Source organism: Gopherus evgoodei, chromosome 7 (genome assembly GCF_007399415.2).
Source record: "Gopherus evgoodei ecotype Sinaloan lineage chromosome 7, rGopEvg1_v1.p, whole genome shotgun sequence".
In the NCBI taxonomy this organism is placed as follows: domain Eukaryota; kingdom Metazoa; phylum Chordata; order Testudines; family Testudinidae; genus Gopherus; species Gopherus evgoodei.
In genome coordinates, this window is record NC_044328.1 from 74717144 (window position 1) to 74734214 (window position 17071).

General features: G+C 50.5%; 1 protein-coding gene across 15 annotated transcripts in view; it reads left to right on the plus strand.

Annotated features, from left to right (window-relative positions):
• CAMK2G (calcium/calmodulin dependent protein kinase II gamma) overlaps positions 1-17071 on the plus strand; it is a 163689-nt gene that overhangs the window by 83171 nt on the left and 63447 nt on the right. For all 15 annotated transcript variants that reach the window (XM_030569650.1, XM_030569651.1, XM_030569652.1 and 12 more), the window contains exons 4-11: positions 1491-1545; positions 2567-2632; positions 5648-5720; positions 9060-9162; positions 10060-10143; positions 11069-11163; positions 14072-14194; positions 16562-16645. In XM_030569650.1, the coding sequence (XP_030425510.1) occupies positions 1491-1545; positions 2567-2632; positions 5648-5720; positions 9060-9162; positions 10060-10143; positions 11069-11163; positions 14072-14194; positions 16562-16645 (683 nt within the window). The remainder of the gene's footprint in view (positions 1-1490; positions 1546-2566; positions 2633-5647; positions 5721-9059; positions 9163-10059; positions 10144-11068; positions 11164-14071; positions 14195-16561; positions 16646-17071) is intronic.

A 17071-nucleotide genomic window follows, 5' to 3' on the forward strand; every position in this document is an offset into this window, starting at 1 on the left:
GCCGTAGCAGGGAAATGGCTCTTGTTTGTGTAGCTAACGACCTGAACTGGTGGGAAGGCTCATTCTTCTTTTCCTCTGATCAGCCTTTAATGCTGGGGACCACTCCATCTTCCTAGCTGTGCAGGCTCTCTGGTTCCCTCCTGTCATGACTCTACTCTTACTTATCACACTGCTCTTCGGCTGTCTTCGAAGGTGGCTCTTCCACAGCCCGTGCTGCCTGGTGCTTGCAAAGCTCCATTCTCGGCCCTCCCTTCTATCCTCCTGTCTGCCTTTGTCACCTGCCATCTTTGCCTTCCCTTTAACCATAGGCATGGACACCGCACTGTGCATGTCTTTAAGTTGTCCCTGTCCATGTTCGTTCTATCTTGACCAAGTGATGATCCACTTCCTTCATCCAAATCTATCAAAGGCAGAAGTGCTGCCCTTGGCCAGGAAGAGCATTGTGAACCACCAACGTAGCTCCTTTATGTGTGTCTGTGACTCACTTCCCAGATCTCTTCTCTACATCCTTAGCAGCATCCTTGATCCTGAATTTCCTTCTCCTTCCCGCTCTCCTGGGCCTGAACACCCGTTTGTTGCCTCTTCTGCAGCACTGCACTTGTGTGCCGCTGGCTCCACTCCAGCTCTGCTGGAATTTTCAGCCCTCCACCTCTCTCCTTGCTTAGACTCCTGCAGTACCCTGTAGATGACTGCCCCTACCCCAGTGCATGGCGACTGCTGGTGCCTGCCCTCCCCACACATGCAGCATCTCTGAGGCCTCACCTTCGTCTCACAGCGTTATGAACGGAGCTTTCCTTCTCATGCCATAATCCTGGCCGAGCTTTGCTGTTTGTAAGGTCCCGCCCTTGACTTCCTCCCATTGATCTCACTGCTTGTGAATTGAGAGCCCTCTCCTCTGCTGCTCTTGCCATCTGGAGCCAGCTGTCCTGTTCTCGTCAGCTTACCTTCTCATGTCCAATTACAGGTGGAAATCTCCCCCCAGAAATTGCTCTCACTGGCAGTAATTTTTTTGTTAACTCTTTTTGACTCCGCAAAGCACTCTTGAGGCTAGTTGGTAGGACAGATACTTTTAAAAGCAGATTTGTATTGTGATTAATGCATAGGCCAGGTTTAGCAGACAGTCTGAACAGATTTTTCAGGAAGAGCAACCGGCTGAACTGGATTCCTGAAACATAAGGTTTGAAAACAGAAGCCCCTTATTGTGAGGACCATGGTGTGTCCCCTGAACCTTGTGCTTTATGCTCTCCTCAATAGCACCAGTATCTTGGATCTGGTGCTAGAGGGGGAGCAGGTGAAGGATGCTCATATATTATTTGGGATAAGGTATGGTGGGAGGGAGAGTTCTAGATTCCAGAATGAAGGTGAAGGGGCTGAAGGGAGCAATGGGTTGCCGGAGGGGTCTGGGGAAATGTGGTGGTGGATTTCCAAGTGGGATGGATCAGATATGGAAAATGTTAAGTGTCCCTTGTTTCTTGCTTGTGTTTTTGCAGTGCGGCTCCATGACAGTATTTCAGAAGAAGGTTTCCACTACCTCGTCTTTGATCTGTAAGTGCCTCCCTTTGGCTCTGGTGCTTCATGGCTGAGACAAAGCTGTGGGCTGCTGATTTAAGAGCAGAATAAAAGATCCTTGAACCTCCATTTTCCCCCCTCCTTTCCCCACCAGAACCTGTACTCCAGCTCCTGACAACAAGGCTATAATCCACTGACAAAGAACCTCTTCCTGAAATAGGGATTTGGTCTCCTCTCCAGGGATAATAGTCACTGTGCAACAAAATCACAGGTGGTTTCATGCTGGGTTAAGGAGGTGAAGATCAGTGTGTCCTAGAGCCAAAGACTCATTGGACCTTAAACCATTGGAAATATTGGCTGGTGTACAGTGCTAGCTTGCATGACTCTGTGTGTAGTGTTGAGCCTTCCCAGCTTCTTCTGCAGCGTGAACTCTGCATGTGAGGGAGGTGGACAGGGGACAAGATGGGGGTGTTGGAGAGAGGAATAGATGATGGGGTGCTTGTATGAGAGAGGTCAGAAAGTAGGACAGAGGGGTCCTGTGTAGGAGGATGGATGTAGGAACTGCCTGGCAGCAAATTTAGGGGTGAGAGGTATGTAGTATGGCAGTTTCTGACATGTGTCTATCTAATTTTAGGGAATGATGAGATTTTTTCCGAGGGGGACAGGTTTCCTTTCCATGCCACAGATACAATAGGTGGAGGGGAAGGAGGGCACCCAGTGTGTTTATGGCATCTGTACTGGCTACAGTTACGTGGCTCAAGATGCTGGTGTCCACCGTGCTTATTTGCTAGGGAAGTGGAACCCAGAGCACTGTGGATGTGAGCACAAGGATGCCCTGCTGTTTGGGTAATGATCCCTTGCTGTTTTCAGTGCCCTCTCTGACCTGAGTGGGGATCTGGTGCTCTGAGGTTTCTGGCCCTGACTCGCCCTCCCTCGGGATAGTCCCTGGCAAAGATTCAGGAAGGCTGGCAGAGGGCATCCCAGGAGTGAGTGTGTACCCCTTGTGCCTCCTCGCTGCACATGAGTGTCCTAACCTCCCTTGGCCTGTTTCCTCTAGGGTCACTGGTGGAGAGCTCTTTGAAGATATCGTCGCCAGAGAGTACTACAGTGAAGCTGATGCTAGGTAAGAATCTGTGCTCAGACTCTCCCTGTTACGTGCCAATCACGTCAGGGAGTACGGTGTGTCTGTACATGGCCGTGTTGTAAAATAAATGCTCCCCATGTGGGAAATCCCTCCTCCGCATCTCATCACTAATGCAGCCTTTCAGCTGTAGCGGTGACAGACTCAGTGTAGCTGACTCAATGTGGCATTTGGCCCTCCCCCCTTGCAGACATTGCTTGTCTCTGGAGAGCCTGCGGCGTCTGTCTGACCTGGCTGCTGAAGGGGGGGCAGCGATGTGTGTTTGGAAGAGTAAAGCATAGGAGAGAGAATTGTTTTCAGTCACATTAGAGAACTGGAAACCTGGACTACTGGCTTCTTATCCCAGCTCTACCAGGAACTTATGCTCACCTTAGGCAGTTCTGAGCAACTGACCTGTGCCTCGATTTCTCCATGTGTAAAATGGGGGTGCTTCTTGTCCCAATGTGTATAAAGCATTCACAGCCTCTGCTGACAAGTGCTTAGAAGCACAAGGCACAGTATGGGAAGGGAAGCTTTTCATTCTCAACTTTAAACAGACTTAAGTCCTGTCCCCACTCTGTGTGTTCCCCACCTTCACCCCGGAACAGTTGGGCTTCCCTAAATGAGTCTGGACTGGGCTCGCTCCTGATGTGTCTGGCCATCCCTTAATTGTTGGTTGACAGTATCCCATTTCTCATCAGTCCAGGTGTGGGCTCTGGATACCTAGTCTGCCTCCAGAGATGGGGGCATTTGAAATGGGATCTCCAGCTCTGGCCTGGGGGAGGTGGGAAGGGGTTGAGCAGAGGCCTATGGTGAAGTTTCATGGATCCCCACCCTGTCCCTTCCAGCTATCCCTGCCTGCCTTTGGCTGGAGGGGGAGATGAGGAGAGCCTGGGAGGAGACGGGAATAGCAAGTGTGCAGCAGTGAAGGAGCAAGCTCATTGGGGTGCCTAGGTTGGAGTGACGGGGTCCTGCACTTTGGGTGTGAAATGCACTCCTGGAGCTGCTCTGTGGCATACATAAAAGAACAGAGCGTGACCCTTGCAGGCATTTCCAGGGCAATGCTCATTTCCCCTACTGTGGCTCAATTAGAGCCTTCCCTGCTGCCTAGCTCTGGAAGTGCAGCATTACACATCACTCCCTTGCAGGATGTGCTGAGACAGGCCGCTGTGCGCTGAAGATGAAGGAAGTCCGGGGGGGCAGGTGCTTTCTGAGGGAGCCGGTGATGTTAGGAGCCAAGAGCCCTTGGGATGTGTTTAACAGCTCTGGGGGCTGTTGCAGGCATGTTTGTCTCAGACCAAGTGGTGTTCCCTGGCTCGTTCCATTCAGTCCAGCAGGGGCAGGAGGTGATTGGGTTGTTCCTGCCTGCACACAACCACTCTGTGCCCTGGAAGGGGCTTGGAATGAGGAGCAGTAGTGAGGAACACCACTGGTGGCAGAGGAGGGAGACCCTGGTTAGTTTAAGGGAGGAGGAGAGACTGGGGGGCTGCTTCTTGTCTGTGCCTATACAATGCCCTCTTGTCCTCTCTGAGGGTGCTCGATTCCTTCAACTCAAGCTAGGCTGATCGAACCGTGCCCACAGAGCCCAGCATTTGCTGAGCAAGTACAAAGCCCTCCCTTTCTATTCGCACGCCAAGCTAAGCTGAGCTGAATTCCAGAGCAGGCTGGGAGAGTGAGGTTCGTGCCAATCCGCCTCGCTTGGCTCGCCTGGAACACCTCGCACTTTTGCCATTTTTGGCCAGAAAGTCTCTCGCTCAGGCTTGGCTCTGTTCTAATTATACATTTTTTTTTGTTTGTTTTGGGAGCGGGGAGATATTCGCAGAATCTGACCCGGTGGCTTATGCTGCCAATTCCAGTGGGAGGGGCTGGTGGGGTAACGATATACAGTGCAGCAACTTCACCCGTTTCCAGTCTGTAAGATCCATAAAGAAACCCTGGCCCCCTGAGACTTGGAAAAACATCTGCTTATTCCCAACGGGGCGGCCACTCTGGCTTTTCCAGAGTGAACTGTCAAGGGAGGCTGACCATCCCCACTTCCCACAGACAGGCTCTGACTGCCTGGCCTCAGGAGCTGTTTAAATCTGTGCTCCTTTCCACATCAAAGAGGCTTCCTCTCTCAGTATGACACCTACGTAAATGCTGCTGCATCTGCTCCAGCCCAAGAGCTCGGGAACTGCTATCCAGCAGTCTCAGCTCTGTGTGTGTCTGGTGCACACATTTTGTGGGTGTAACATTGTCCCTGACAAGCCAAGTGTAAATAACATCTTGCTTCTCTCCCTGTGGCATCAGTGCCGAGAATGGCACTGGTTTTCTGCAGGCTGGGGGAGTGCGGCACGGTGCACTCAGAAGAGAGCAAGTCTGTTTTTCAGCTTCTAACTCCCTAAGTGGGATCTGTACTTAAAAGGCGCCCGGCTAGTGGGTGCGTGTGTGTGTGGAGGGGCGGGGAAGCTCACACATTGTGTATATAAAGTGTTTGAAATGCTGTTCTGAAAGCTGTATTAATTGGCAGGCCCCCAGATTCTTCATCCTGAGCTTGATGAAGTAGGCTGCTGTTTCGTGAAAGCTTGGACCGGGCCTAGCTGCGTGTTTCTGTGGCTTGGCCTTGTTAGCCCAACCCTGAGCTACTGCTTATACATGCATGGACACATGTCCTCAGCTGATAAAACAAACACGGTGCCTAACGCGGGGGAGAGGGGAAGGAGGTGGGAAGGGAAAGGGGTCAGTGTGGTGGTAGGAGGGGGCAGTGAGGTCCTGCTGTCTAAGCCCACTGTTGAGCTGTCTTTGAAACCCTGTTGCTAAGCAACAAAATTCTAGCTGTGGTAGTTTGGCAGCAGCAGCAGCTGGTGGGCATGATGGGGTTGGAGGAGCTGTTTGGGGGTAGATAACAGCTGGGCCTGGCCCAGAGTCTCTGAACTCCCCCTGCAATGGCTGGGAAGGGTGAGGAAGTGGAGGTTAGAGGCTGAGAGTGTGTGTAACCCTGTGTGTCTCTCTCCTTTTCTCCCTCTGCTCATCTTGAAGCCACTGTATTCACCAGATACTGGAGAGCGTGAATCACATTCACCAGCATGATATCGTGCACAGGGATTTGAAGGTAATGCTGCCTCCACTACTCAGACGGGGGACAGCAGTTGGTGTCATTGGCAGGAGCCTCGGTGGCTGATGTCTGCCTCTTGTGTTGCTGACTAATCGGAATTCATGCTTGTGCTCGATATGGAGGTTCCTGAAGCCACTAGTGTTCTCCTTGGGGTTTCCCCAGAGGGCGGGTGAGCTCCCATAGAGCCATAGCTCAGCGGCAGCCTCTCTGCAAGGCAGCTCCAGGTGTGGGGAGGAGCCAAGATCAGTCTTTGGGGAGGGCGCAGCATTCAGAGGCTCTCATAATGGAATTCATTAGAGTGAAGGACGCTTTCTGGTCTACCACTAGAGAGCCTGATGAGGGCCTGGTGTTTAGTCTGCCAGGATGAGTCTGTTTGCATAGCGCATGGATATATTGATTCCACACTTGGATTGCCAAAGACATGCCATTGGGCTGGGCTGGGCTCATGCAACATGATCCCATGTGCCAGTCTTCCTAGTAGCTGATCAGTAGAGCCTTATGAGTAAGGCTGCGTGTTGGTCACAGATTCCGTGACTTTCCATGACCTCTATGACTTTTGCAGCGGCTGATGCTGGCTCAGGGGTTGCCTCAAGGGTGGAAAAGGTGACCGCTGAGCATGCTAATGCTTAAGGCCAGGGACTCTATGGAAGCCCAGGTGGTTCTTTGTGCTACAGGATAGCAGAGTCGTTTTCCATTGTAGGCCTGCACTCCAGTCGGTATGTTGCAGTATGAGCACTGTGCTTTCCTGCTCGCTTCTCCAAAGGTCTGACAGGCTCCCCAAAACCAGGGAGTTCTGGTAGAATTGGCCAGCAGCTGGGCTCCTGAGATGGCTAGTGTGTTCCTCCTCACACCCAGTCCAGTTCCCTGCAGCTGCTCCTCAATCTTTGTCATTCTCCTTATTAAAAATAAATTAGTCCATACTCTTTGCGTAACACATGGCCCCTAGGGGCTCAGCCCTCATCAGCTGCCCACCATAACAGACCACAGGTAGTCTAGAGCTGCAGAGCTCAGGCGTGTTTCTATTTGATATTCTGCTTTTTGCCCTTCTCTGTTACAAACCAGTCCTAAGGATTAACCCTGCTATAGCAAATCAGCACACCCGGCCCATGGCTTCTGAGCATCCCTGCAACTACAGAGTGTTCCAGGTAGGGTGACCAGATGTCCCATTTTTAAAAGGACAGTCCCGTTTTTTGGGACTTTTTCTTATATAGGCGCCTATTACTCCCCACCCTCTGTCCCGTTTTTTCACAGTTGCTATCTGGTCACCTTCGTTCCAGAAGACTGCACTTGTGCATGTGGAGGGGGAGAAATTTGGGAACAGGTTTCAGATTCTACAGGGCTGTAGTGAAGATCTAGGGGGAGATAAGTGACATTGATCATGGCCCTTTTTAAAGTAGAACCCTGGGTATTGCATTGGCATGAATTAACTAATGAGAGGAGAAGCAGGATGCTTTCAGGAGGTGCTATCACAGCAGATATGTCTTGCCTAGGGAAAATGGCCATGCTTAGGTCTGGCTCAGCTCACTCACATGAGCTAAGACCCACCTAAACTCAACCTGTTTCTAGGGTTAGGGAATGGTAACAGCTTGAGCTTGACTTCAGCCAGCAGGATTCTAGCCTACAGAACATGCAGGTGGATAGGCATGCACACACAGCTGGAGTCCCACTGAAGGGGTTTCTCTCTATGTGGATTACTGCAGGGAATTGGTGGAATTGCTGAGCCCAGCCTAAGTGTCACCACCGTCCCTAGTTGAGACATAAGCAGTGTGAGTTGTGGGTGGGAGGGAGAGCCTCGATTTCCCACTGGGCTTGTCTCTGTGGTAGCTGCAGTGGCACTGTCCCCGCCAGCCCAGGGAAATGTGCTGGCACCAGTGTGAATTGGGGCCTGACTCTCAGGCAGGGGTGAGGGGACATGTATTTCTAACTCCCCACCAGCTCCTTGCAGCACAGTCAGAGTGGAGGGCTAAGCATATCCGACCTCCCTCTCTGCTGCCTCATCCCACCCTCAGATCCCCCCATGCACCTAAACCACCACCTGCGCAGTGCAGGCAGGGATAGGCTTTGTGTGCATGCCTCACCTGCCCCATCCCTGCTGTGCAGGTGACTGAGCCACACCCCCTCCCTCTCGGGGCAGGACTGCAATTATAAGTCACCATGGGAGACAGATGCTCTGCTGTGCAAATGACCTCCAAGGAATGTGATAATCCAGTTCCTGGATTTCCAGCCTTCTGTCCTGATGGCGGTCACCTTCCCCTGTTCCCCGTATTAGTGCCTGCTGAAGACTCCAGTCTGTGTAGTTTGTTATATCCTGACCAACATGGGCGAGGTTCTGGGCTCCTCCCACTCCTTCCCTTTCCAGCACACCCCTGTTCCTATCTGTAAGTGCAGTACAAACTCCATTTCCTGCTGAGCTGCTGCAGCCAGTGTCTTCAGGGCATATGTGTTAGAAGCAGGGTCCCCTTTGTGAGCTGCCCTGGCAGGCAAGGCCTCAGCCTGGAGGAATGTTTTGCAGCCACTTTAACCCCTTCGCTCCTTTCTCCTGCTGAGGCCTCCAGAACACAACTGAGTTCCTCGAATGCCTAAGGTTCTGTTTGGGTGACATTCTTTTTCCTAATACTTCAGGGGTAGGGATGTGGGGTTCCATCTCTGGTATATGGTGTTTTCAGGAGATGTGGGGAGAGCAGCAGCATCCCATCTCTGGCACAGGGAAGGTCTTGTCGCTCATCTGTGGAGAGGGTGATGTGGGAGCATTAATAAACTCCTGTAGACAGGGGTTCACCACTCAAACAAATGGAGGTTTCATTAGCAGCAGCAGCAGCAGCAGCACTGCATGAGCTATGGTGAGAGCACTCTCCGTAAAGCTACTGCCTGACTAGACTGTGCCTTCCACATTAGATCTCTTTGGCAGCCCTTATTATCATATTTGCTTGTCCACTGCCTTGGGGACTGTGTGATGTTCTTGAGGAGCCACATCACTGCAGATTCTTGTATCTGCTGCATCTTTTTGTCTCTGCATGGATGTGTTGGAATCATGTCCTGGAGGGACTGTGCTGTCAGCGCCACCTGGTGTCAGCGCTGAGTGTGTGGGTTGGGCTGGGAGAGGTGCTTGCATTGCATATGAGAGCAAAGGGAGATGAGATGAGTGTCAGACCAAGGAGGCTCTCCCATTCCATCATCAAGGCCATTGGCAATAGCTGGCCCTTAGGCTGAATGGCTGCTTTCACACAGGCCCTTGTCTGAATTTAAACGGATCGAAACACTGAGGAAAGGAGATTAATGTGGATTTCTCTTTCTCCCACCCCTCCCTCCTTTCTCTTCTCTCTCTTTTTTCCCCAGCCTGAAAACTTGCTACTGGCGAGTAAATGTAAGAGTGCCGCTGTCAAGCTGGCCGACTTTGGACTGGCTATAGAAGTGCAGGGGGAGCAGCAGGCCTGGTTTGGTAAGATCTGAGCCTTTCCTTTTCTAACTACCCCTTCCAGCCTCCTTTGTACATGCCAGGGCTTAGGAAGGGTCTAGTTTATTTGAGCTTGACCTCTTCCAACTAACTATTAGACAGGCTCAGTGCCACACCTTCCTTGCCCAGCACCCCTGCTTCTGAGGCCTTTGGACTGGGTAAAATGAGAGCAACAGAGAAAATGTGACCGTATATGAGCCTTAAGGATGAATATTCTCTCTTGTTTTCCTTCCCAAATGTACAGTACCGTTAAGTCACAGAGGCTACCCCAGCTGCAAAGTCCAGACCCTGATACAAACTTTTCCTGCTGCTCAGGAGTGTTGGGATCTGCGGGTTTTGTTTCCCCTTTTTGCATAAATGGGGACAGCTGCACTGTCTAGGCCTTGATCTGGACTCCTCAGGTGTGTTTGGGTCTGGGCTTATCTCTCTCTAGGTAGAACAGAATTAGGAACCAGATCTTTTCTGTCTGAACACTGGCATTGAGATTCACAGTGATCAGTGCCTTGGAAATTCCTGAGAGATGGCAACTGCTGTGTTTCTGTTCACATCCTTTGGCTAAGCCATGTGCCAGGGTTTGTTTTCTAACTCCAAACCACACAGGTAACCATGGGCAAAAGGACTTGGGCTCTAGAGGGTGACATGATCCCATTCACTGCTCACTCTTAGCTTGCTTCTAGCATTTTGAGCCAGTGGACTGTCAACCCATCCCTTTGCCTTCCCTTTCCTGTGTCCTCCACAGAGGTAACTCAGGGAAGTCTAGGCAAGAGGGGAAGCATGGGCTTGTGAAAGTTAAATTTTACAGTTTTCAGATCTTGTGGTAGGAGCCAGCAGATCTTTCTAGCTGGGTACTGTGTATGCCCCATGTTGTTCCTCTCCTGACAGGGTTTGCTGGTACTCCAGGCTACCTCTCCCCTGAGGTGTTAAGAAAAGATCCTTATGGAAAACCAGTGGACATATGGGCATGCGGTAAGATCTCATAACAGTGATAACACTTTGCCCTGACACTGCATTGTTTACAAACAGCAGCCATTCTTTGCAGTCCCCTGTTAGAAAGGTCCTCATCCCTCTTTCACAGACAGGGAAAAGAAGGCACAGGGGTTAAGTGACATGCCCAAGGTTGCAGATGGAGCTGATGTCAGAGCATGGATTGCAATTCAATTGCTCCTTACTCCTAGTCCTGCGCTCAGAGAAGCCATCAGAGCCTTCTGCGGGGTCTAAATAGTCAGAACCCATCCTTGTCTCACCAAGCCACCGCTCCATTATTTAGCTCTATAATGCTCGCTCCATGGGTGTGCCTTTCTAAAAAGGAAGCATAAGTGTACATATAACTGAAGAGTGATCAGTTTAAAGCCCTAGGACATGGGGGATGTTGAACTGATGTGTGGCGCAGACCTATTCCTGCAGGCCTGGGTGTTAGGCTTTCCTGCCCTGCAAGCGCATGAGGCCAGCATGGAAGAGTCTTGAAAGCGCCTGTAGAACCTTGCTCTCCAGTGTCCTCACTGGGCTTGGTTTCTAGAAGCAGCTGGGAGCTATGGTTCACTAGCTGTGATGTATGGGGAGGTAGAAGGGCAGCATGCGCCTGTTCTGTCCTAGGAGCTGGGGATCAGAGCTGATCTTGGTGTGCCAGGACCAAGTCCAGCAGCTGAGGGGAGATGGAGGCTCCTGGGGCTGCTCCTGCTCCTTGTTCACGATCACGTTCAGACCTCCAAGGTACTAAAGACCCAGCGCAGACACTGCTGGAAAAGGAATGTTGAGAGGGCAGGAAGAGGGCTCTCCTCAGCTCTGAAGTGGGTGTACAGATGGAGGATGGGAGTAATCGGAGCCAATTAACCTAACCCCAGCATATGTGTCTGTCTCTCTCTCTCTCTCTCTTCCCCTGCCCCCCCACCAGGAGTGATTCTGTACATACTGCTAGTGGGTTACCCTCCCTTCTGGGATGAAGATCAGCACAAGCTCTATCAGCAAATCAAAGCTGGAGCCTATGATGTAAGGACACTTCCTCGCTGAGTATCTGTATGGTGTAGAAAGCCTGTGCCATCTAGTCAGTCGAAATCTGGCATCGTTTCACTTGGTGACCAGTGGCAGCTGCACAGCTGCTGTGCCAGGTGGTGCTTGGAGTGTCTGCCTTGTGTTCACTGGGCTTTCTTTTTGCTGCATGCTTTAGCATGATACTGTGTGGGGCTACCATTGGGGTCCCAGGGGGCAGGGGCATTGTTGTGGGTATAGGGAGATAATTGGGTCAGGAAAGAAGTACCAAACTCAGCTGCTCTACCCTCATGGGCTTAATGCAGTGAAGTGCAGGAGGAGATACAGATACTGACTCTCCAAGGGGAATGCAAGGCGCATGAACTGGAAGGATCTCATCCCACCAATGCCTTATAGAACAATGTGGGGAAACGCTCTCTAGAGACAGCTTGACCTGTGGCCCATGGCCTCCTGCACGTCACAGTGGAATTTGCCTGCAGTTGTGGAAAAACTGTCCTGATCTGCCCAGCAGTGAGTGTTCTGCTGGAGAAGGTGGCTCTGAGGTGTGACTGGGGAAACTGGGACTGGCATGAAGGATCAGAAGCTGTTGTGAGGGTGAAGGCATCAGCATGGCACTGCTCTTGGGACTGTGGCCAGACAGGTGGTCATAGGGTGCAGCGTGATGTCTGACCAGACTGAGTAGTGGCTTGGTGGGGAGGTTAGAGCCAGAGGGGTTAAGCATTAATGACTGTTCTCTGACTGCAGCAGTTTGGACACTTGGAATAAGTCTTCCTGAGTGAGGGGAGCCTGTTGGAGTGGGAAATAAACCTGGAGCTATTGCTCCAAGAGTGCCTGGCATACGCATTGCAGGGAAGCTGCAGGGTTCGCTCTGTGGGCACTCACAGTGCCCGTACTTAGCACAGAGCAGCCGGAGATGGAACGGTGGGGTAGGCTGTTTCTGCTGGAATCAAGGAACCTTCCCTGCCACCAGGCCTGAGGACGCTGCTCTGTCTTACTGCCGGTTTTGTTTGTAGGCTCCTCTTCTGTGTTCCTGGTTCTTGTACTAAATGCTATGTTTAAAATGTGTTGCAGCAGGAATGCAGAGTGGGATTTTGAAAGTGCCTAAGAGGTTAGACACCCAACTCCTCTGGCAGGTGACTGAAAGTTAGGAGCCCAACCTCCCTAACTCCCATTGACTTTCAACCCCCTTCAGATTTTCAAAAGTGTCTATCTGTCATGAACTAGTTCCTGCAGCCCCCTTCTTTATCGTGTATGGCAGGTAGCAACTTTCACTTTAATAGGAATAAAGACTATATTTCCTGTAGCCCACCCCGCCCAGTGCAGGGGTATGTGTGTGTTGGACTACTTCATTTTACCTCTTGACTGAATGGGGAGTGGCCATTATGAATTTCAATCTCCAGAAAACCGGTCGTTTATGCTTCAGAGGAAGCCCATGGGGTACATTGAGACTCAGTACCTGGGTTTTGTGAAATGTGACCAGGAATTCTTTTTGTTTGGAAATAACCTCCTGATGAAAGCTCAAGGTTTTCTGAGGGTTTTTAAGCACTCCCCTGCCATGTTTGCAGCGCAGACATTGCAGCACTGTGCCTGAGACCTGGGATGTGAAACTGACACACAGCAAGTGTGATCCTGACTAGTGCATTTTTGTGGTCCGTGTTGAGTGGAGCACAAAGCATAAGCTAACTGTGAATGGGAAAAGTCAAGGAGCTCTTTAAGCATTTTTCAGCTCTGATACTTGGAGGAAATGTTCACAGCACAAGGACGGACATCTTGTTTTTAAACACAGGTCACTTAAAGTGACCATGACCCTTTAACAACTGTCTGGGTCGTCTCTGTGTTCGGAGGCTGTATGTTCTGCTCAGGTGGCCGAGCCATGGTCCTCTTACGGTATGTCTGGGGTCCCAGCTCAGGTGGACATGCACACGCTGGCTCCACTCAAGCTAGCCCTTTTAAATTAGCACTGTAGCTGTGGCTACCCATGGGGCGGCTCAGGCTAAGCACCTGAATGCAGTCCCGCCTGACCCTTGAATACCTACACAGCCAGCTGGCCTGAGCTGCTGCCCATACCGCCATGGCCATGCTGCTATTTTTAGGTGCTAGTGTGAGCAGAGTACCTGATCTGGGGGTTGCACCTTAAGGTGACCAGATGTCCCGATTTTATAGGGACAGTCCCAATATTTGGGGCTTTGTCTTATATAGGCTCTTATTACCCCCCACTCCCTCTCCCAGTTTTTCACACTTGCTGTCTGGTCACCCTATTACACCTCCCAGCTGCTGGGCAGATGTGCCCGTAGTTTCACAGTGCTTTCATCTGTAACACCCCAAAAGACCTGCGGGCACTGTCCTCATCCTTACTGATGTGCTGAACTGCACATGGAGTGTTATTAGTTCAAGGACTCCAGATCTCTGCCCTTCATCTCCATACCCACATGTTACCAGCCTCTGACATGTCTCCCATTCCCCAGGCAACAATTTCTGATATTACAAGCATGATTACAGCTTTTTAGTGTGTGGGCACAGGGAGTGGGAGGAAGAGGGAGGGGGGTTAAAGGAGACTCTGCATCTGTTTTCACATGTCTGCACCAAATGCTCGAGAAGGGAAGGAAGCTACTCTGAATTGACTTACAGATATGAGTAAAAGCCCAAGGCCTGACTGAATCCTGAAAAGTTCCTTGAATTGTTTAGCTGCCCCGTGGACATCCATTGTACCGCCATCAAAATGGTGCATGTATTTGTCAAGTCCCATAGTATTTTCACACTGTGGGTGTACCCAAAAGGTGACAACTAGTTGTCATGGTGCTGAAGGGGTTAAAGCCTGCGCAGGGCTTGGTGTGGTGAAATGGATTTCCTCCAGCGGCAAAGGAGGGTTGTGTTTAGCATCTCATCTCTTCTGCTCTCTTCCTCCTAGTTCCCATCACCTGAGTGGGACACAGTGACTCCAGAAGCAAAGAACTTGATCAATCAGATGCTGACGATAAACCCGACTAAACGCATCACGGCCGATCAAGCACTCAAACACCCATGGGTCTGTGTAAGTGTCTCCTTCCTCACCTGTTAGGAGGTCATGCCGTTGTGCATGCTGAAGCCATGTGCTAGGAGGACAGGCTACTAGAGCTGGAGGGCAGAGCTAGGGGCAGAAATCAGGGGCTGTCTAATCAAGCATGTTTGTTTGCTTTGAACTGTGAGCTTGTAGGTGCTGGCATGGGAAAAGCCCACCTATTATATCATTACATAACCACTGCTATAGTGAAGAGATGCAGAACAAATGGCTTTTAATTTAAAGGCTGTTTTATCCAATAACCATTGATTGCCAGTGCAGATCATTGTCATGTGCCGTATCTAGGGAGACATCAGCTTGAATAGCCTGGCACCTGGGGATCCTGAACTCTGCATCCCAGCCCCAGTTTGTCATAGTGCCTCTTTGTTTTTCACAGGAAAATGTGAAGTGCTTTCGTAACACCTACAAACATTCCATATTGCCTCTAGCCATAAGTGTAATGCTAGTGGCCATGAAGCAGCTTTGATTAGCTCTCTCCCTTGAGAGCTTTCTCCTTTCCAGACCAGGAGCATGGTTGTTCTCATGTTTTCTGCAGAGCTAGTAAGAGGATCCTGAAGTATAATCCTTATGTGACTAAGAGAGTACACTTGAGACAGGCACGCCTCCCCTTTCCAGTGTGTTCGTTGTGCACACCCACCTTCACAATTGGTTCTCGACAGGTGGCGGTGGTGATTCCTCCATTCCCCAAGAGAGCTCTCGTTAGCGATTCAAATTGATATGTGTTGTGCACACTGTATACATTATAAATTGGCGTCGCTCCAGAGAAGTCACCAGAGCTATGCCCATTCATACCAGCTCAGGCTCTGGCCATCCCCGATTTTGTGTGTCTGTAATCTAATAACTGTGTGTTTCATTTTGTGAGCCTTGCAGCCTCAGTGCCTGTGACTGGCACTATCTGAGAAGCAATAACTCTGCCCACATGACAGGATTAATGTGAAATGTCCTGAGATGGTTTCCTTCTTTGCCCATGTTGGCTTGGCTGGCCATTCTGCAAAGTGTAATGGTTTCATTCCATAAATCACTTCAGTCCCCACCCATGTACCCTACGCGGATTCCCTTTCTAGAGACTTGTTGTGCTCACCAGTAGGCAGCGACTGGTCTTAGCTGTGCATTTCCAATGGCAGTACAGGGCACTCCTGTTCTAGTGCCAGTGACAGTTGTGCTTTGTGGTCAGTGAAGATGTCTACATGGTCGATAGTATATTTCCTGACCCATTCAAGGCCAAACTAGCAAGACACCTGGAATGACTTCAGGCATCTCTGGCTTCAGAGGAGACGATGTGAACTTTGACAGCAAGAAGCTCTTTCAAAGGGGATGCTCCAGCCTTCCCACCCCCCGCAACAGCCAGTGGAGATTGTAACTAGCTTTGAAAGCAGAGGTAACTAGGTTTGAGGTCACAGTAGAGGTTCCGTACGTAACTTTGCAGAATCTGAGCACAGTGCATGCTGTGCTACCGGGTCTTAATGAATTTGTTTGAACCAAGAGAGAGCTGCTCATGGCAGGGCTGTGATGCCTATGGGTCAGCATGATAGTCCTTCGCCCACTGTCCTTGTAAAGAAAATGCAGACTGGTAGTTCTGTGTTAGAGCAAGAGCTAGTCTGGCATCAGCCTCCAGTTTCCGAATGTTCCCTGACTCTCTGGCAACATTTCTGCAAAATGCTTCTCTTGCAGCTGATGTGACCCCAGCCGAGTGCTGGTGACAAGTGCTCTCCACTGGCTGGACGCTGCACTCAGGCTGTCAGTTGTTGTAGTAGAACTATCTAACTGAGCCATATGACTCCCCAGCTGTATGTTGAACATCATATTCCGCATCTGATGCAGGGTACTGAGGGCTGGCTTTGTGCTTGCAGGTTTGAAGAGCAGCCTTGTCCAAGAGGCATCAGGATAGCCAGACAATGGTCTTCACTCGCTGGCTTGAATTTTCCTTTTGAGATTTAGTAACAAGATCCGCCTCTTCCCCTCCCCTCCTCCCACCCAGCGTAATTGCTGGTTATACACTTTTGCCTCAGATATGTTTTTGTTCTTTAGTGTCTGAATGATGGAGAACATTGCTCTTTAATGACTCACTTTCTCAGACATGGGTCTGTGATAACAACCCACTTTGTTTAGAACCTCTCACCACAAGGGGGTGGTTAATGTCACCTTGCAGTTGGTTTCTGTCACCAGGTCTCTGCAGTTTGGAGCCAGGGTCCATTAGGAGCAGGGCACCCAGAGCTGAGCTGCTCAGTCATGTTGGTGTGCATATTGGCTGTAGTGTGTGAGCAGAGAGCTGGAGGGAAAACTCGACTTGCTGTTTTGTTTACAATTATTTAACAATTGTTCCTTGTTCCTGTTTTCCAGCAACGATCCACTGTGGCCTCCATGATGCACAGACAAGAGACTGTGGAGTGCTTGAGGAAGTTCAATGCCAGAAGAAAGCTGAAGGTGAATAGGTGTTCGCCTTTTTTGGGAGGGGAAATGGGAGAGGGTGGTGGTCTTGTGGCTGAAGCACAAGGCTGGGAGAGCTGGGATCTCTTCCAGGATCTGCCTCTGACTTGAAGTGTGCCCCACATTACTTCCCCTGTCTGTGCCTCAGTTTCTCCCTCTGTGCTGTAGAGCAAATACTTTCCTTGCCAAAGGTGTGCTTGAAGTTTAGCTCATTAAAGTTTGTCAAGTGCTTTTTGAGATCCTCTAATATAAGGTACTCTAGAAGTTTCTTTGCAGGTTGGGAGATTTCTATAGGTACAGAAATTCATTTCCCTTAGGGTCTGTTCTCTCCATGCCCTATACCCACCTGGCCCCCTTTTAAAGAGAGCTGAAATAACCAAAGAAGCACTCCATGCTTAAGACCTGTTGCCTATCATGCTGATT